The following is a 20,382-nucleotide window of genomic DNA, read 5'->3' as shown; positions in this document are numbered from 1 at the left end:
AGTGAGGGAACTGAGGTAGAAAAGTGAGCCTCTTGCCCAAGGTCAGAAGGCTAATGAAAGTCTAGATTGTTCAACTCCAGATTCCACGAGAAAACCTAGGTTCAAAGATTGGCTCTGCCACTCCCTCCTGATTATGGGACCTGGGCCTTTTTCCTTGCTGAGGAGTAGATGTACCTACGTCTACTTCCTAGGCCAGTACAAGAATCAAGCAGAAAGTGATCTGCATATTCAAATTCCATTTTTATGGTCATTTTAAAGGAGTGATACCATTGAAGACATATTTCAGTGTTATACCTTCACAAATTACCTTATAATTGGTGGCTAATTTTAGCCTTGATTTTTGCTTTTTTTTTTTTTTTTTTTTTTTTGTGGAGAGGGGTGCTGGGGATGGAACCCTGGGCCTGGTGTGAGCTAAGCATGCACTCTGTCACTGAGCTACGCCCCAGCTCCTGATTATTTCTTAAGGAGAAATCCTCAGAGATGGGATAACCAGGTCAAAGGATGTGGCTATGTTTTTATTTTTTATGGTACTGGGGATTGAATCCAGGGTACTCTCCCACTGAGCTGTCATCTCAGACCTTTTTATTTAATTTTTTTTGTTTTTGATATAGGGTCTTACTAAGTTACCCAGGCTGATCTGGAACTTTCAATATTCGTGCCTCAGCTTCCTGAGTTGCTGGGATTGCAGGCATACGTTACCATGCTCCTCTGTGTTTATAGTTCTTAAACCATGTTAGCAAGTTGCTTTCCCAATGGCACATGCCATTTGTATTGCTACTTACAACATAGGAGAATAACCTACCTTCATCTTTCTCTTCTGGAGCCAGGTCTGCTACAATATCGTCAACATTATCAGGCACAATATTGCATTGTTCCCCCTGCAAAAGGAATTTTATTTGGAGGGCTCACATTAGAGAAAGAAGGGAATGTGCAGGGGACAGATGAAGGAGGACATAAAATTGAATGCCCACTCTGTCCCAGTCCTATCCATGGTAGAGTTCTAGGTCAAATTTTATACCTTGACTGAAAAAGAAGTGCACAAAAGCAGAGTTGGCAAAGGAAGACTTCTGACCAGGGCAGACATGAGTAATCAACTGTGGGAATCATGATGAAACCTATCCACCTGGATCAAATCATTCATTTGGGCACTAGGCGTAACTACTGAGTTCATTTTGCTCATTTACATCTTGTTAAATAATTTGCATACTGAAACACTTGAAAGCTCAGGAGTTCCAGGCACCCCCACAATTCTAGAGCCAGAAAGGTGTTGGGTTTCCTTGGCTATGCTGGTGGGCTCAAACCCATTACCTTCCGAGCGATTCTCTCAATAACAACTCTGGCTACTTGAGTGATGGACCCGCCCTCTGGGTCATAGAAAGGACTCTGAGGATGGTCCAGACTGGTCAGGGGCCGGATTTTCTCCTGTGGAATTGTGGGTTTGTTTGGTGACTGTAGAAAAAAAAAACACAGATACAGAAAAGGAAAATAAAACATGAAAACCACGAAGCAAATTGTTTCTATGGAACAGAACAAAAACTCTGATGATAGGAATTTTAACAAATGTAACAGTAGCTATGGAATTCCATTCATGCCATCTACTGTGCTTGGAAATTTGTAGATCTGTACTTCAAAATTCTTCCACGGGGATGTGGTTTAGTGGTGAAGCACTTGCTTAGCATGCATGAGGCCCTGGATTCAAACTCCAGCATCACACATACACATACACACACACACACACACACACACACACACACACACACACAACAGGATTGTGCCAGATGTACAAACCAAGTTCCAGAGAAGTCATCCTAGCTCAGAAATGGCTAAGCCAGTTTGGCTTGAATCCCAATCTCTTCTACTGGACCAGGCAGCAATTTTTTTTTTTCATAACAGGTCAGATGGTAAATATTTTAGGCTTTGTGAGTCACATTGCCACAACTACTCTGCTCAGCCCTTTTAGTGAGAAAGACAATATGTAATTGGATGTGTAGCTGGCTTTGAAAACTATTTACAAATCAGGATACAGGCGTAGATTATCTCAAAACCATAGTGTTCTGATGTCTGTTCTAGATTTTTCTCCCAGTGGTTTTGTGATGGCTTCAGATTTCAGTGCAGTTTGGTATGTTGACCATGTCTAAGAAATAGGTGACAACCAGGAAAGAATAAACTCCTCACACTTTAAAATCTGGCCCAATATTCTGCAAACATAACTTCCTTCAGTCTGTGTGTCTCTGCCCCTGTCCTTGGCATGCTGCCCTTGCTTACCTGTGATCTGCTCATTAGCAGATGCCCTTTCTGTGCTCTGGTCACTGCAAGGATCCTGCCCAGAGCCTGAATCATTGTGTATGTGATGATGAGACCATGTTGACCTCTCCTTCCAGACTAAGTTCTTCTAGAACAGCAGGGTCAGACTCACCCCTGGATCCAGGACACCCAAACAGGGGTGAGCCCGAGGAAGTGCTTAGGAAGCCTGCCATTCACCAATCAGGCACACCTACCTCATAGGTCACCCCGCTGTCAGTGCCGGCGTCCCAGGGAATCAGATCTTGCACCACTTTCTGGACCCAGCCGCATTCCTTGGTGCACAGATCCTCTGCAGATAAGCCCACGTTCCAGTCGGGACTAGGGCCCATCATGGTCAGGAAGGACATTAAGTGGCGTGTCCTGTCTACTGAAAATTCAGCTGACGGTGCTGCTCTCCTGGAAACCAAATACAGAGGGCTGTATATTAGAGGATATAGGGTGCATACTCTGGGGAACATGTGGGACATGACTCGAGGACACAAGGGACAGAGGAGGCAGATTCTCTGGCCATTACTGGGTTATGCTTTTCTGTCTTCTGAGCCCACTTCTTGGAGAAACACGAAGTGAGTGAGCCCCATGTGATTACTCTATCTAGCTTTAATGTGTCATTCTGAGATCTCCACTGGGCCATTGCAGGGGTCCCTATGTCTGCTGCCTCCATTCCCTTTAAGAGGCCTTCCACGGCAAGGCCATGTCTGGCCAGCAGGACACACCCAACAACTCACACCTGATTCCCTGGCCATTTCCTCCCATTGGAGGCCGGGGTCCAGCTACAGAACCATTCTCCTTTGGCTGATGACTTCCAGCTGCAGAAAATGACCTCTCAGCTCTACAGCCACAAGGGCAGCTCTTCAACCTCCATCACCCCTGGATTACTAAGAGGAAGTTCCAGTAGGGACTGGGCTGCATGAGATAAATGGTGGCTGTCCACTGAAAAGTCTGGGGAGGAAAATAATCCTATGTACTTGTGGCTGACCCTTGTTATTTTATTTTCCCCTCATGACAATCTTGTGGTGTTAGAATTATTATCCTGTTCTATGGAGAGGCAATGCGAGTGAATAGAAATGAGTGAACTTGGAGACACAGGTAGCAGAGACTGAGACTTGAAGTCAGTTGGTGTCACTTTTTATACCCCCGGGCTGCTAACTGTGGGGAATCCCTGGCTGGGGACCAACGGGTATATTTAGTCCAGCTGGCAGCTGGTCCACCTCAGCTGTTCAGGAGTCTTAAAATCTTCTGTTGGTATCAGCTGCTTCTGGCGGCCCTCACCTGGCCCCAGAAAGCAATGACTCCAGACCTGGTGGGCCCTGTGGAACCCCATCATCCGGTTCTGGCAGCCAGATGGGACTAGACAGAAAGCGCAGGAGGAGGGGAGCCTGGGTGTTCATCTTAGCTCCACTTCACACAGTTGCACCTCCTTAGGCAAATTCCCAAACCTTTCTGTGTCTCAGTGTCCAAATCTTTAAAATGGGGATAACATATGTCAGCTCCAAAGGGTTATTATGTTAAATGAGCCAACTTGAACACAGTACTTCGCTCAGCTCCTGCCACCTGAGTCATTTTTATTGCAGGTTGAGCACGCTTAATCTGAGAATCTAAAATCTGAACTGCTTCAAAATCTAACACTTGGAGCACTGACAGGATGTCACAGTGGAAAATTTACACAATTAATAGAATGCGCTCAAGTTCCACCCATTTTCCCACAAATGACATTATTTCTTTCTTTTATGGCTGAATAAAACTCCATTGTGTATATATATCACATTTAAAAAATCTATTCATCTGTTGATGGACATCTGGGCTGGTTCCATAACTTGGCTATTGTGAATTGTGCTGCTATAAACAGAGTATGCATGTGTCACTGTAGTATCCTGACTTTAACTCCTTTGGGTAGGTACTGAGGACTAGTATAGCTGGGTCATATGATGGTTCCATTTCTAGTCTTTTGAGGAACCTCCACACTGATTTCCTTCCTGGCTGTACTAATGTGCCATCCCACCCTGACTGTCTCATGTTCCCTTTTCCTCACATCCTTCCAGCACTTATTATATTATGAGTCCCCACAATCTGTTTTAATAATCCCTTCTGGTGCTCTTCATGCACTTCAAGTCTCAGCTCATGAGTCACCTCTTCCAGGATCCTTTCTGATCACCTAGCTGAGGTAAGCACCCTTGGTCTGTATTTCCACAGGCTGTGAGGTCTCGGTAGCCAGACCCTATGATTGTAATTGCTTCTGTACTGTCTGGTCATTGGGGGCTTCTTGAAGGCAGGAACCTTAAATTCCACAACTGCACCCCAGTACCTGCTCAGTGGACCACTGAACCAATGGTTATGTGATGGTTTGAGCTACTCTCCTTACTAGCTCTAGATCTCAGGCAAGTCCCACACTGTCTTTGAGTCTCAGTGTTGTCATCTAACAATACCTACATGAGGGCCAAATGAGATGCTTTTCTGGGAGATTTTACAAACTGCTGAAATACTACACTGACATAATCTGCTATGTAGTTAGCCAGACAAAAACGTCCTTTCCCTGTGTGTGCATTTTTTGGCATCTGGATCAGTGGTTTCAGCAGCTGCCTTAAAGACCAGGCTTCTCCAAAGATTGTGGTCTGGGGAGCTGTGATGTTGCTCACAGAGGGACTTACAGGATGTAGTTCTGGCCTGTCCTGCAGGAACTGCCAATCAAGAGCCTTGGCATCTTACTGGGGCTGCTTTATTTTTTATTTATTTTTTTATTGGTTGTTCACAACATTACAAAGCTCTTGACATATCATATTTCATACATTAGATTCAAGTGGGTTATGAACTCCCATTTTTACCTCTGGGGCTGCTTTATACCCCAGTCCAACCTCCCTGTTTTCCCTATCAGGTCCCAATAGAGTAGGGACCTTTTTTCTTGGTTATAGCATATCCCACTGCATAGCTTAGGAGTTGGCATGCAGTGGGTTCTCTTCAAATGTTTGTTGAAATAAATGAATTAATCTTGGAGATGAATGTAGAGCTCTTGTTCTTCCTTTGACCTTCAAATTTAATTAAAAATCACTTCACAGTATTTACTACTTCTATTATAAAATTCTATTTAAAATAATGAAATGGATAAGAACCTATGTGATTTTTCTTTAGGAAATGCCAGATTGGACTGGAGTTCTTTGTTCAAGCCATAACAAAAGTTCTTATTTATGCCTTTTTATAAACCATGTCTTCCAAGATATGATATTTTTGTTAATTCGGTTTCATTTTTCTATCTGAGAATTAAAATTTGAATCCATTTTTCTAGAAAATAGAGTTGATCTAGTCATACCACACACCAGAGTATATGATAAAGCATGATAATTAGAATGGTCTGATATTCAAGGTAAAATGGAAATATAAGTCAGTGGCATAGAATGGAGATTCCAGAAACCATAGGTAAGGACTTATACAAATAGGCTACTCAGGTTAGAGTGGAAGGAAATATTGTACAAGTGGGGTTGGGCTAAATTATAAAAAATATTGGTCTCATATCTAATATACCAAATAATAAAGCCTGAGTCAACAGAAAGAAACACAATCAGAAAAAAATCTACTGTTCAAGGAAAAAAACAACAACAGAGAAATGTTAAATTTCTAAATTTTGAGACTATAAAAGCAATCACAAAGAAAAAAGTTAACTACTTGAATTATACTTTAGCCAAAAACATCTTTATAGTGAAAACCATAGTACATGTTTAATATCCCTAATCCAAAAAGTTTGAAATCTGAAATGCTCCAAAATCTGAAACTTTTGAACACTGACATAAAACCACAAATGGACAAATTCCACATCCAACTTCATGTGTTGGGTCACAGTCAAAATGCTGGTGCACTAAAAATACTGCATAAAATTACTTTCAGATTATGTGCATAAGGTGTATCTGAAACAGAAAAGAATTTTGTTTAGTTTTGGATCCCATTTCCAAGATACCTCATTATGTATATATAAATATTCCAAAACCTGAAAACTTAAAAAATCCCAAATACCACTGGTCCCAAACATTTTGGACAAGGAATTTTCAACCTGTGCCTGAATTATAGAAAAAAAAAATGGTGTGTTAGCAAAATGTCTCCGTTAAGTGTAACAAACAAAGTGTTAATTATTTTGTACAGATATAACCCAAATCTCTAAGAAAAAGACCACAACCCCAACCCAAATTGAAGGACACTTACAAACAGACAATTCACATCAGAAAAATGAGAACACGGAGAAACATTTCCTCCTTTTACATTTAGAAGGTAGTGTGGTGTGCAGGGAAGAACCCCAGGACATTGGCATGGACAGTTGGATCTGAATCTTGGTTCAGTCACTGAATTATTTGCTGACACAGCAGCCTTTACCCCACTACATCTGCAAAATGGGAACACCATCATACCTTTCTCCGGGTTTTATTGTGAGGAAATCACTTCTCATTGTGACTGACACATAATAGGACTTGGTAAAGGCTGATTTTCTTTTCGTGCAATTTTTCCAAACGAAACTTCCAAAAACTCCTTAAAAGAAATTAGTTTTTCTTTTTCTAGAGATTTATTCTCCCCTTGCAAATTACACACACCAGTGAGACTCAGGAGTGTTTACTAAACCATTCATAGGCTGGGTTCTGTCTCTCATAGATTCCAAACAATCCTCATTTACACACTTGCAGAAACTCAATCAAACACAAGGGGGCGCCCAAGTCATTCACTAGGCTGTTTCAGTCCTGGGTGGGTGGAGAGAGGTTTGAGCGAGATTCCTAAGGCGCTGGAGAAACTGTAACCAGGAGGTATCAGGAACTCCTCCTGATCCACCTGCAGACTCAGATCTACCACCTGCTCCTCTAGTCCAAGGCGTGTCTTCCTTTTCTGTCCTGGAGACATCGATGCTGCAAGAGGCAGGGTGGGCCCTGGAACTCCCAGTTTGGATTTAAGAGAAAGATGTCTCTGGCTCTTGGGCAAGGGTGGCTTTGGATTTCTGGAGAAGGTGAACGTGTCTCTACTCCACTGACCTCACACATAGAGACATTGACTAATAAAATGTTCCTTAAGGGGAGTTCCTGGGAATAATTTAAGGGACTGCAGTCCTTTCCAAGATTCATTATAAGAAAGGAAGTAAGTATTTTTAAGAATTCCAATAATTCTTTGCGCTCAGACCACACTGGAGGAACTGGGTGATGGAAATTCAGAACTGATTTGCAGGAAACCTGGGCATTTTCCACTTCAGCTCCAGAGGAACTGGTGAAGGATGTGCAGTTTGTTCAGAATCTGTCTTTCCTGTCTCTACCTGGGGTTGGGCTGTCGGAGCTACAGCTTGATTTATTGAGCTAAACAAGTCAGCAACTAATTTGTTCATTCATGGCTGTCCTTTGAGAAGTGGTTGCTGGGGATAAAGATGAAGATCATTGAAAAACAAGTCAGTTTCAATGGGCAGGACCTCGCAAAGTAGGTCACCCTGGCTTTCCACTGGGCCTAGGGAGGCTGGAATCCCATTAACCTCAATCCAGTAGGCTCTGGGAGGAGGGGCAGGGCTGTTTGGGCAAAACAAAACTTAGCTGCATGGAGGCTTCCTAATTTGACTTCCTAATGAGATTTGGAAGAGGAAAGGGGAACCTAGGGTATAGGAAAAGCAAAGGAAAATTCCTTTCCCTCAGCAAGCTGGTAGCTCTGAGTGTGGAGGTTGTGTTTGTGGGGGGGGGGGGGGTCTGAGTGTTTGCCATCAATGGATTCTCGGATTCTCTCCCACTGGTGTCTCAGGGGGTCTGAGGGATGAGCGAAGTGTGGAAATGTGTCCCAGAAGATTTCTTTCAATTTTTTAGACAGTCTCTTTGTGGCGGGCAGAGTTCTATTGATTTTCACCCCCTTGGAGCTACAGCCCGGTTTCGTCTTTCACAGCAAACCTCATGGAAGTGCTTGGTGACTCCATGATCTCACTTTCTGTTCACACTTCACCTGCCATGTGCTGTTTCCCTCCCCGTGTGCCCCAACTGAAAGCTTTCTGTATAAGGTCAAGAGTGACCTTCATGTTGACAAATCCAAGAAGCATCTTGCAGCCCTGTCTTACTTGATCTCTCCACTGCACTGGACCGAGCTGAACACTCTCCTGGAACACTCTTCCTTTGGTTTCCAAGTTGCAAACTTCCCTCTGGATCTCTTTGCTCTTCCTTTTCTGTTTCCTTTGCAGGCAAGTACTCCACCGCATGAAACGCTGGAGCTCTTTGGGACTCAGTCCCAAGCCCTTGACTCTTATTCTCAAGTTCTGTCTCATCTGTGCCCTTCATATAGATTATCTCCCATTCCTCAGCGACTCCTAATTTTATTTCTCAGCATGGAATTCTTGCCCTGAGATTCAGAGCTATGTAGCCAACTGGGTACTCAATACTTCCACCTGGATATCAAGACATCTGTAACAATGTTGCTCAGTCAGAACTAATCACTTGGTGCCCCCATCAAACTTCACCTAATGTTTCTAGTCCTATGGATGGCACCACAAATTCCTTAGGCCAGTCACATCTGGATCACTGTGTCTTTCTTACCTTCTCTGTTTAATCCATTACCACAGTCTGTCAGTATTACCTCCTACCTGCATCTCTCACATTTCTGCACTTCTTTCCATTTCCATCACCACCACCACCATGCCATGGAAGTCACAATTAATCCTTTCCCGGCTCTCTGCACCTGCCTCCCCACTGGTTTCATCTCATCTACTTTTTCACAGTGGATCCAGAGTATTGTTATTGCTTTTTTAAAAAAGGCAAATCTGATTGTATCATCCTTCTGTTTAAAACTCTTCAATGATTTTCCATTACTTTTAATATAAAAATCAAAAATTAGTGTTGCATGACTTGGCCTCACATAAAGCTCTTCTTTGATTTCTGGATCCAGTACAAAGCCTCTTAGTACCTTAAATATGCCTTGCTTCTTCCTAATATGTGGCCTTTGCACATGACATTCTGTCTGGAGAATATTCCCCCCTCATTTTGCCTCTGTACCTACCTAACTCCTACTGGTTCATTAGATCTTGGAGGGCTCTGACCAGCTCTGTATCCCTGCTGAGTCAGGGTCCCTTTCACACACTCTCGAGGTATCTTATGCTTTTCTTCGCAGTCATTTATTTGTGTGATCATTGAGTAAAAATTTTCCCACTAAACTGTGAGCTCTATGAGGAATTCTGCTCACTTCAGTATTCCTAAGCACTGTGCGTAGTACTTTTCTTCCAAGACTTCCAATAAGCACTGAGTGAATGAAACATCTCAGTCATCCTTGATGAGAAACATGGTAAGTGAAAGTCAAGATTTTGTTCCATTTTGTTTTGAGGCTGGAGCCAGACAATTCAGTGTGGCCACATGGTTGATTTCGTGCTGATCAGGTTGGAAGATAGATATTTCTTGATTCATTAAAAACTGAGGAAAGGAACAAGTTATTATTTAATCAAAGAGACCTTGTTATAGTAAAGGTATCAGAGTTAGTCAGCTGGATATGGCTGGAATTCCAGTTCCACTTTTGATGGAACTAGATAATGCTGTTGGATCTGTCATAGAAACTCTTAGTCTCTGTTACTTCATCTGTAAAATGGGCCTACCTCATGGGTCTACTATGAGGATTAAGTAGGATAATAAATGTAAGTGCTTACCGGGGTACTTGGGTGCATAGTAGATACTTAAAATGAAAGGATTTTCCCTCCCTCCCTCCTTCCCTCCTTCCCTCCTTTCCCCTCCCTCCCTCCCTCCCTTTCTTCCTTCCTTCCTTCCTTCCTTCCTTCCTTCCTTCCTTCCTTCCCTCCCTCCCTCCCTCCCCAGGGACTGAACCTAGGGCCGCTTAACAACTGAGCCACACTCCCAGCCCTTTTTATTTTTTGAGACTGAGGCTGGCCTTGAACTTGCAATCATCCTGCCTCAGATTCCCAGATTGCTGGGATTATAGACGTGCATCACCACATCTAGGTTTCTTTCTTTATTTTCTCTCTCCCTTTCTTCCTTTTTCCTTCCTGAATGCCCTGTGCTTTGTAGTTGGCATTTTTCTGAACCCAGGTTCCTCAAACTATAAGACCTTCTTAGTGGTATAAAAATTGGCATCCACAAAATGTGGCCCACATGTCTCTAAGTGACACCTACCCTGTGCCTCTGTCCTTTTGGAGGACCAACAGTGAGGGGTTCTTCACAAGCGGCCCAGCGGCTTGGGAACTAGGAGAAGCTGAAGAGAGATGTGAGCAAACAGGATTCAGGAGCCTGATTGCTTATTGATGTTGGTTATGCAAAGGGAGCCAGGTCCGTTGTGAGTTTGCCCTGCGTTTTCTGGTGGGTCACTGATGAGACAGGCAAATGCCCACCCACCAGGGAGAGCTCAGGGCAGCAGAGCCTGCTTCTCATTGGAGGGAAAGGCATTTCCTGGGCTGGGGAGGTTTTTCCATTACCCTGGTGTGAACTTCCTTAGAGAGGATTTAGAACCAGTCTTGGAGACCACAGCAAGATAAAGGCCTCCTGCAGCCAGCTGGGCTACTCATGGTCAACTGCTTCAGCGCCACACAGACCTGGGCGGGTCCTGACCAGAGTGAGGAGCATCCTTCCAGACTTGACCATGTGCCTCCTGCACAAAGCCTTTGCTGACTTCTGTCCACCCCTTCTCTGAGCTTCTAGAGCTGCTCATATCCTCATCATTTAGGATGATCATATCCTTATCCTAGAACTGATAACCCTGGAATGTACCGGGCTACCATGGTGACATCATATTGTATACATTCTGTATATATGGTGCCATTTGGATTTATGCAAAGTGTGGACTTGAAGTGGTAGAACTCTGTTAATTGTCTCCCTTCTTGACTGGGTGGTCCAAAGAGTGGGAGCTGCATAGAGGGCTGGGCACATAGTAGGGGATGAACCATTAATTCACTGAATGGTTAAGTGGGTAGGTTCCAGGTGCCTGGCGACAGCTTCCCTGCTCCCAAATGGTACTGTGTGAGTGCTCCTCCTCCCTCTGCTCCTGCAGTCCCACCCCGGGGAGTCTTCCTTTTAATGTCCTGTACTTCCCATCTATCATTTTGCATTTGCTTTTTCTGCCAGTGAGCAAGATCTTACACATTCCCCATTTTGTTGCTGTCTGCATTAATATCATGGTTAGTGGATGCAGACTACTCTACAGAGGGGCTAGTCAAGCCATTATTCACAAACCATTTTCTGATAGTTGACCAGGAACTTCCAGACTTTGCATCTTTAAAGAATGAGTGAAAATCAAACTTATTCAAGGAACTGCATAGCATACAGGGTGGCCAAAGAGAGGTGCAGTGGGGAGTCCATAGGAAAAGGAGGATGGGCTGAAGCGTGTTATGATTAGCCTGTGAAGCTGAACTAAGTGTGGACGTGATCCTGGAGGATAAGAGTCACAGAAAGATTTTAAGAAAGGAAGGAACAACAGTTTGGATTCTTAAAAGATCACTGTAGGGGACTGGGGTTGTGGCTCAGTGGTAGAGCACTTGCCTAGCACGTGCAAGGCACTGGTGCTTGATCCTCAGCACCACATAAAAATAAATAAATAAAATAAAAGTATTGTGTCCAACTACAACTAAGAAAAAAAAAATTAAAAAAATCACTGTAGTAACAGTGTTGATGAGAAATTAGATTAGGGTAGATAATAAAAGAGGAAAGAGTTGTGAAATAGTCCAGGGGAGAAAAATGGTAGTTTGAACAAATGGCAGGAGAATGGCCAGGTAAGGACTGATTTTTGAGATAAAAATGTAGAATCAATAGGACTTCGTGACTCACTGTACTACTGATGTTTCCCCACATGAAGAAGAGCAGGTTTGTGTGAAGGTGATGGGTTCCATTTTGAACATGATGAGTTCAAGGAGAGGTGTTCAAGAAACTGATAGATGTATCTACTCACCTACCTATCTATCCATCCATCATCCATCCATCATCCACCCATCCATCCATCCATCATCTATCCATCCAACATCCATCCATCCACCCATCCATTGTCCATCATCCATCATGCATCCATCCATCATCCATCCATCGGCCGTCATCCATCATCCATCTATCCATCATCCATCATCCATTCATCCATTCATCCATTGTCTATCATCCATCCATCCCTCAATCCATGCATCCATGCATGTGCATGCATGCATGCATCCATCCATCCAAACCATCTATCTGGGGAAGCTAATTTTGGGAATTGTCACCATACCTCTGGTCACCAAAGATTCCAGGGTGGATGAAATCTCCAAGGAATAGAGAATAGGACCTAGTGTGAGTCTGGATGTCCATGGTTCCTATTTGCTTAGAGTGAGTACACCTATGCACTCTGAGGGCCACTGGGGTAAGCAGAGACCAAACCTACATTCCTGAGAAGGCACACGTCATACTCTGTACATGGGCATCACCTCACCTGCTTGCTCACTTGATAGCTGTTACTCCAATGACACAAGTGGTATGTGGTGGTATTATGGTTTGGATCTGGAATGTCCCCAATTCTCATGTGTCAAAGGCTTAATTCCCAATGCATTAATGTTCAGAGATGAAGCTTTTAGGAAATAATTGGATCATGAGGGCTCCAACTTCATCAGCAGATCAATTCGTTTGATGGATTAATAATTTGAGGGCTGGGGATATGGTTCATTTGGTAGAGTACTTGCCTTGCATGCACAAAGCCCTGGGTTCAATCCCGAGTACCACCAACAAAATAATAATAATAATAATAATAATAATAATAATAATAATTAAAAAAAAGAACGGACTACTGGGAGTCGGTGGAAACTTAGGCAGGTAGGGCATTTTTTGAGGAGGAAGGTCACTGGGGGTGTACCCATGGAGATTACATTTTGTCCCTGGTCCCTTCATTTCTCTCTCTCTGTATCCTAGCTTTCATGAGCTGACTTTCTTCCACCACACCTTTCCACCATGATGTTTCTACCTTGGAGCCAGCTAACCGGGGACTGAAAACTCTGAAACCATAAGTCAACATAAGTCCTTCCTCCTTTAAGTTGTTCCTTTCAAGTATTTGTCACAGTGATGAAAAGCAGACCAACACCATTAGGCAGGTGGCTTCCAGTACAAGGCAGGATGGGACAGGGTGGGGCCAGAGTCTGTGCTACTTACACGTTGAGAGGCTGCCAGGCTGGCCACTGGGCTTTGGCTTTGATGACAGTGAGGACCTCATCACTCTGGAAAAAAAAAAAAAGAACCAGAGATATTTAGTGAACAAAGCTGGATTGATGGACATGAGGAATTTGACATGGTGACATCATCTACCCTCATTCCCTCACCTGCTAGAGACTCTACTTGTACAATTGTGGAGCCATCTTGCCCCAGAGCCTCAGCAACACCAGGAGGGAGGACTGAATGTCCAGTTGTGCCTGGTGCAACCTGGACACTGATGAGCCCACTGAGCCACACCTTTGCTCTCCAGCTCCGTCCATTCCCTCCCCACTGGAATTGGAGCTCTGACCTGGACTTGGCCTGGATGAGCCAGATTTCCATATCATGTCCAACCTGAAGGGCCAAGTCAAGTGCTCTGCATCCAGGCATGAGTTGGGGCCTGCTTCAGGGTCAGTAGGAGCCACAATGCAGCCAACACTTGAACCCAAGCACTGTCATTCTCAGAGTGTCACTCCTCTGCTATTGAGACCCCCTCCTTGGACATGGAAGCCAGAACAGAGCCTGAGCCCTACATACTTTGCCGCATTCATGACACACTGCTCTCTGTTGCTTTGGACAGGGTGTAGAGCACCATTAGAGTGTAGGGAAACTAAAACGTCTTTTTGAGAAAGAATTTGATAATTAACACTTCGAAGGAAAGCATTATATGGTGACCACAAGGCAAAAATTTGAACGCTGTCGATGTTGCTTGATTTTGAGGTTTGGATGGGTTTTTACTTTCAGTTACACACTGAAATAAGGGTGTCATGATGTTTGCAAGGCTTAAGGCCTACAGAACCCCAAATTCAGCTTTGGCAGGGGCTTTTCCCAGAGTGATATCTGGTTCTGGATTCCCCTTTCACCTGGCCTGGCCCAGTAGTGTTCAGACACCATGGTCCTTGGTGTATAAAAAATTCCAGAATGTCACCAGCTGGGGAAGGAAGAGCTTTGTTGCCAACTGAACAGATTCCTGAGTTCCAGGGAACAAAGACTCATGTGGCTATGCCCCAGTCCAGCTGTGTCTGGCAGCAGAACATGTTGGGGATGAATTGGTGCACTTCCCCTTGGTTGGGTAACTCGCTCAGAAAATCCCACAGTCCTGAGGTAACTGAAGAAAAGAAGTCAGAGGTGTCTTCCAGGATCAGGCCCCCAAATGATAAAATAAACTTCTGGTCCAAAGTGCTTCTCCTGCCACCAGGGAAGGAGTCATTGGGTGGTGGGCCTCTGAGGAGGGGGCATAGCCAGATCCAGCTTGGCTTGGGCTTGTGTAGATAGTGCCAGGTGAGGAGAAGGGCAGAAGCCAGGCCCACATAACATGTTGGCAGAGTTCCTAGCCCCCTGCTGAGTGCAGGCTTCCTGGTGTGCCCACTTTGGTTGGAGGAAACAATCTTCAGATGGATATACATTCCCACATTCATAGATCTACACAAAAAACATTTCCTAGCCCTACCTGAGTGGCTGCATTTCTCATGGAAGAATTATTTGTTTATTGTGGATTCTTCCTAGTTGGTATCTGAGAAGTGACTGACAGAAGGTGTTTACCATGAAATCATGTGGAACAGGAGCTATCTCCTGAATGCTAGCTCTGCATCTTCCAGAACCTCCATGTCTCACATGGACTCTTTCATCTGACCCCAGAACCCTGCTCCTTCCCAGTAGGTCCTGTCTAGGTTCAGTACACATCTGCTACTCCCTGATCCTGACACGGGGCGACACCTCCTTCCTCCAGCTCCCACCCCATCACACTAGACCTTCTGTGCTCATGTCCATAAATCTGATCATACCCATTCCCAACCCAAAGCCACCAAGGGCTCCCCACAACTTCCATGATCACTTCTGACCTCCTATGTGACCCTCATCATCTAGCTCTGGTCTACATTTTTTTTCTTTGATTTTCCAGAACAATGTTCACTTATTGTAGAAAATTTTAGCATTGAAGCAGCACACAATGTAAATGTTGAGCACATTCTATCAACATCTATCCTGCCTTCTGTTTCCTTCTCCTTCTCCAGAATATTACAGTTTGGTATGTGTCTTTCCAGACCTTTTACTATGCTTACACAGCTCTGTGGGTGTGTGCGTATGTACTATATGTAGCTTTTCCCACAAAAAATTGCATCATACTGAAAATCTTGTTCTGCACCACGACTTTAGCATTTTTCCTTAGTACCATATCACGAGAACATTTCCATCAGTACATACCGTAGGCCATTTACAATATATACTAAATATCATAGTTCCTCACTGAATTTTTTTGAAGTATTGGAAATCTTCAAATTATGGCAAGACAGGTGAAGACATAAAAATGAAATGAGATCCAAGTAATGAGATGCTGTCTGCTGACAATCCTTTTGCCCTTGAAGAAATAACTTCACTAAAAAATAAAATCAATGTGAGTGAGCCGAGGTGGCCACTGAGCTAGCCCTGCAGATTCACCTTGGTTTACAATTAAATCTTGTTTTTCAGGTTCCAGCTAATGACATATTGATTTTACTTTTGCAGTATATAACACAACAACAATAGTTTAGACCTTCCATTAGCATTTATTTATGGTGATGAAATTCCATCTGCATTTTTGAGATCTGTGAAGTCTCCAAGGATGGGCAGTCCACATATGTGGTCATTACAGCTTCTGCTGTAAGTCATTTCATTCAGGTTATACAACATCTGTCTTATCAATGCTTATTATTGCTTTTTGTGATCCTTTGTATTATTCAGTGGAATCGGAAAAGAGCATATTGGAACATTTGCTCAAAAATAAACTATGTTTTTTTTTTTTTGTTGTTGTTGTTGAACATTAAAGTTCTCTGATACAGCCTAAGTTATACAAGGCTGGAGAGAGTCTGGTTTATTTGTGGCCACAGATGCCCTGTAAATTGTTGAAAAACCAAATAACACCATTGTTACTGTACAGGTGGAATTCCATAGCATGGGTATTTTCCATTTAACTAACATTATTAGTGGATGTTTAGTATTTTTTTCCACAAATGATGTCTCTATGAATATTTGTGTACATATTTTTTTGTTCACACACCCAAAGATTCCTGCATCATTAATTGTTAGGAATGATCAAAGGATGAAGAAACTTAAAATTGGGGTAAGCCCTAACAAATTGCCCTCCTAATGCCTGCACTAGTTTATACTCCCAGCAAGAATGTATGTGTGCTCAGGTCCTGATAACTCTGGGCACACTGGATCCTATGTATCCTTTTAGTATTTATTAATTCAGTAGCAGGAAAGTAGAGTGGTTGAGGGACCAAGACCTAGAATCAGATTCGAGTTCAAATCCTGACTGCACCATTGACTAGTTCTGTGTTTTCTGGCAAGTCTCTTGACCTCTCTTAGTTTTCTCATTTGTGAAATGGGATCCATGTGTGGTTGTCAGGAAACTAAATGACATAGTTTAGGAGGAGGTAGTGCCTGGCACATAGAAAGTGCTCCATCAATGTTAGCCATCATTCTTATTCTCAGATGGAGCAGGCATTAGAATTGAGTTGCCCTGTTCAGGTACAGAGAATGGAGAATGGAGTTGCTGCTACAAACCCACAAAACCTCAAAAGAATTTCCTCTCATTTACAGACAAGATCTCAGTTTCCGGGAGCATCTATGGGAGGCTTCTGTAGCTGGGCAAGCCTTGCATGGGGCTGCTGGGGCACCAGGCATTTTACATTCTGAAGAATGTAGGACTTAGATTCAGAGTAAGCAATCCACACATTAGACTTAAATGAAAAGCTTGTTTTAACAAGTCTCTAAGGCACAGATAGGATCTCCCAGGGATCCTCAGAGCCCTTTTACATCTCCCATAGGACCTTTTTCAAGCAAAGTATTTCAAAGCATTCACACAGTTGATGCCTTGTTTGCAGGGTGTTAACACTTTCCCAAGGATACACCAATTAAAATTAAATACCCCAAAGAAGCTACAGGTCATTTACGTCCACCTTTTATTTTGCTTTTGGAAAACATATTGGAAGATGTGTCAGCTGTACTTGTACCACACACACACTGTGCCAAATGGGAACAGCACAGCCCCCATCTGAGGTTCGATCCTGAGTGAGGAGGGTTCATGCAGAGTGACAACACGCCTGGGACTGGCTGGAGGTGGAAATGACAGAGTCAGGTGATACAAGTCTACACAGAGTAGAGAGTGAGAATGTGATCGGGTCAGGGCAGGGAGCCTGACCCTGCACTGGCCCTCTTCTGGACTCCAAAGCCAGTACCCGGTAAGGGAGGGTTCTGAACATCTCAGCCGTGCCCCAAGCCAGAGACTGCTGGAGTCTGTCACCTCCACCCTGCCTGGATCCTTGACTTCCCTGTTCCTGCACCTTCCTGGCTCCTGATCTTTTGACTTCAACCTCCAGTTGTGAACCGCAAAACGGTTTCCTCTTTGGAAGTCCCTTGCTCCTGGCAAAGCTGCCCTGAATGCAGTCTTGGAGTGAGCTCAGCCAATTTGCCTGAAGCCTCTCCATGCTTTCTTCCCCCAGGAATAGAAGTGGGATGTGATTCCCTGATTAGGAAAGGAAAGGAATCGAAACAGATTGAAATAAGAAAAAGAACTGTTACAGATGTATGCGCTAGGCACCTTGCTAATTGTCTAGCTATAGCATCTCAATCCTCACAACACATTGGCAAGGCAGGTACATACATATTTTTTAATCTTAGAAACACTTTTATTTGTCCAAATTAATTTCACTGAATTTATGGTGAATTTAGGCTGAGCTAGGGTTTAAACCTCCATCTGACTCCAGAGAACCCAAGCAGAGGGGAAAGGTATTTCCCATGTCTCATGCTTGTGCTGAGCACAAGGCATGTCCTGGCTGACTCTGAGTTCTGCATATTGCAGCCACTCTAGGAAGGTCATCAGACGGTGTTCACCTTACTGTTGAAGTTCATGCTGTCCTGAGAACCAGCTTTGATGACAGAGGGAAAGGAACAGGCTTGTAGAGTTGGAAAGAAACTGTTTACTACTAACGAGGGGGAAACTGATGACCAGGCAGAGGTGCAATTCCAGGCAGACATAGCCACCCCACCCCTGCAGCACATGCTTTCTAATTTATGAGATTATTTCTTTTTCTTTTGCAATACTATGGATCAAAGTGCTCTCCCACTGACTTACATCACCAACAACTTTTTAAAAATTTTATTTTGAGATAGGCTCTTGCTCAGTTGCTAAGGCTGGCATCAAAGTTGAGATCTTCCTGCCTCAGCCTCCTGAGTTGCTAGGATTATAGGTGTGTGCCACTGCACACAGCTCATGTGCTTGTTTTTTTTTTTTTTTTACAGAAACCTTTGGTAACAGCTATTATCCTCGCTGTTGCAGACAGGAAACTGAAGCTCAGAGACGTCAAGTGACTTATTCAAGACCACCCAGGAACCATGATTCCAAGACGGTGCATCTGACCCCCAAACTCATGCTCTTTCCACCTCCCCTGACATTCTTCCTGTTCCTCGGGTGTCAGCAAGAGCATGGCTGATCCTGGTGGAGAGCTCTACGTTGAGGCACAGGCTCACCTGGCTTCCTCTGGGAGGGTACACAGATCTCAGTGAGCACTGTTTAGGTCCATTATTTTCTTCTGCCCTTTCCCAGAATTCCCACTTACCATCCACAGAAATGCCAATCCAGATGGCTTCCACCTCTGAAGGTAACTTTCCCCTCCCTTGATGAGTGTCCTGGTGATGAGCAGCAGGAAATGAGCCATTTTATGAGGTGATAACAGGGCTATAAGCACCTTTAAAATCACTAGTGCTCAACGGTAGCCTCCCATCAGGCTCTGGGTCTCTCAAATTGTAAATAAGACGAGGCAGCTCATTTCTGGTGGCACTTTACCGTTTGCCCATGATCTCATGTGGTCAGCGCTGTGTCCCTCTGAGGTAGTCAGGCATACAGTCCCCTACGCTCAGATGAAGTTACTGGGACTTTCCTCTCCTCCCAAACTGCTCTTGTGTCGCTCACCCGTGACCTGTCCCAAAGCCCAGGGCGGTGACCAGCCTTCGGCTTCCATGACCGCCAGCAGTTGGACACAGCCAGAGTTTAATCTCCTGTCCCTACCTCACGTCTGAACTGCAACTTGAATGTCAGCTGCCTGATGTTTTCATCTGGATGCCTAACTCATGGGACCGTGGGACTTAAACCACACTCCTGGTCTCCCCTTTCCCAAATCCAGCGTCTCTCCTTCTTCCCGTCCCATTAAATGACAATGCTGTTGTTCCAGGTGTGTGTCCTTGACACCTCTCTCTCACACCCCATACTCAGTCCATCAGCACACCTGTCACCTCTGGTTCCAGAATATCTTCACTATCATCATTGGCCTGTCACCGTCCTGGCCCAAGCCACCACTGTCACCTGGATTACTGTCATTACTTCCTAGAGGTCTTTCTGCTTCCCCTCTCACCCTCTGCTACGGTCTAAGTGTCCCCTGAAGGTTCATGTGTCTGAGGCTTGCTTCCCAGGGAAGTGTCGGGAGATGGTGTGGAGCTTGTGAGGTGGAGCCAGGTGGGAGGTCAGTTGACAGCATGCCCTTTAAAAGGACTAAGGCATTTCTTGTGGGACCCTTGTTAGTTCTTGGGTGTAGACTATTATAAAAGATTGGGGCCCTGCCCGGACTCTGGCTTCCTGTGTCAAGGCGTGATCATAGGCTCCTGCACATGCCTCCTCCATTGCTATCTACCATGACCTCATGCTACTGAAAGGGCCCTTGCCAGGACTGAGCGGATGCACACACCCTTCTGAACATGATAGAAATCCAGAAAATGAAGCCTAATCCAAGGCTGAACCTTCAATCTCTAAAACTGTGAGGCAAATAAACCTCTTTTCATTATAATGCTAATCACCCCAGGTACTTCATTACAGTAATGAAAAGCAGACTAATACACCTTCCTCCAGGCTTTCTTTCATGCAATAGCCATATCATGACATTCCTCTGGTCAAACTTGTCCACTGGCCTTGCCTCTCATAATACAT

The 20,382-nt window shown here is 44.2% G+C and overlaps 2 protein-coding genes across 2 annotated transcripts in view; one reads left to right on the top strand and one right to left on the bottom strand.

Annotated features, from left to right (window-relative positions):
- RRAS2 (RAS related 2) overlaps positions 1 to 19,541 on the top strand; it is a 126,508-nt gene extending 106,967 nt beyond the window's left edge. Inside the window, exon 5 of the mRNA XM_081279194.1 lies at positions 18,705 to 19,541. Within this exon, the coding sequence (XP_081135320.1) occupies positions 18,705 to 18,773 (69 nt within the window). The 3' untranslated portion in view covers positions 18,774 to 19,541. The remainder of the gene's footprint in view (positions 1 to 18,704) is intronic.
- The window catches only part of SPON1 (spondin 1), a 279,589-nt gene that overhangs the window by 13,767 nt on the left and 245,440 nt on the right, over positions 1 to 20,382 (bottom strand). The window contains exons 7-10 of the mRNA XM_081279190.1: positions 13,386 to 13,450; positions 2,499 to 2,700; positions 1,309 to 1,449; positions 803 to 878 (exon numbers count right to left, since the gene is read on the bottom strand). Of these exons, the coding sequence (XP_081135316.1) occupies positions 803 to 878; positions 1,309 to 1,449; positions 2,499 to 2,700; positions 13,386 to 13,450 (484 nt within the window). The remainder of the gene's footprint in view (positions 1 to 802; positions 879 to 1,308; positions 1,450 to 2,498; positions 2,701 to 13,385; positions 13,451 to 20,382) is intronic.

The sequence above is a fragment of the Spermophilus citellus genome (assembly GCF_964194105.1).
Source record: "Spermophilus citellus genome assembly, chromosome: 2".
Classification (NCBI taxonomy): Eukaryota; Metazoa; Chordata; class Mammalia; order Rodentia; family Sciuridae; genus Spermophilus; species Spermophilus citellus.
The sequence above is the reverse complement of the archived record's forward strand: the minus strand, read 5'-3'. Positions and strand labels throughout refer to the sequence as shown.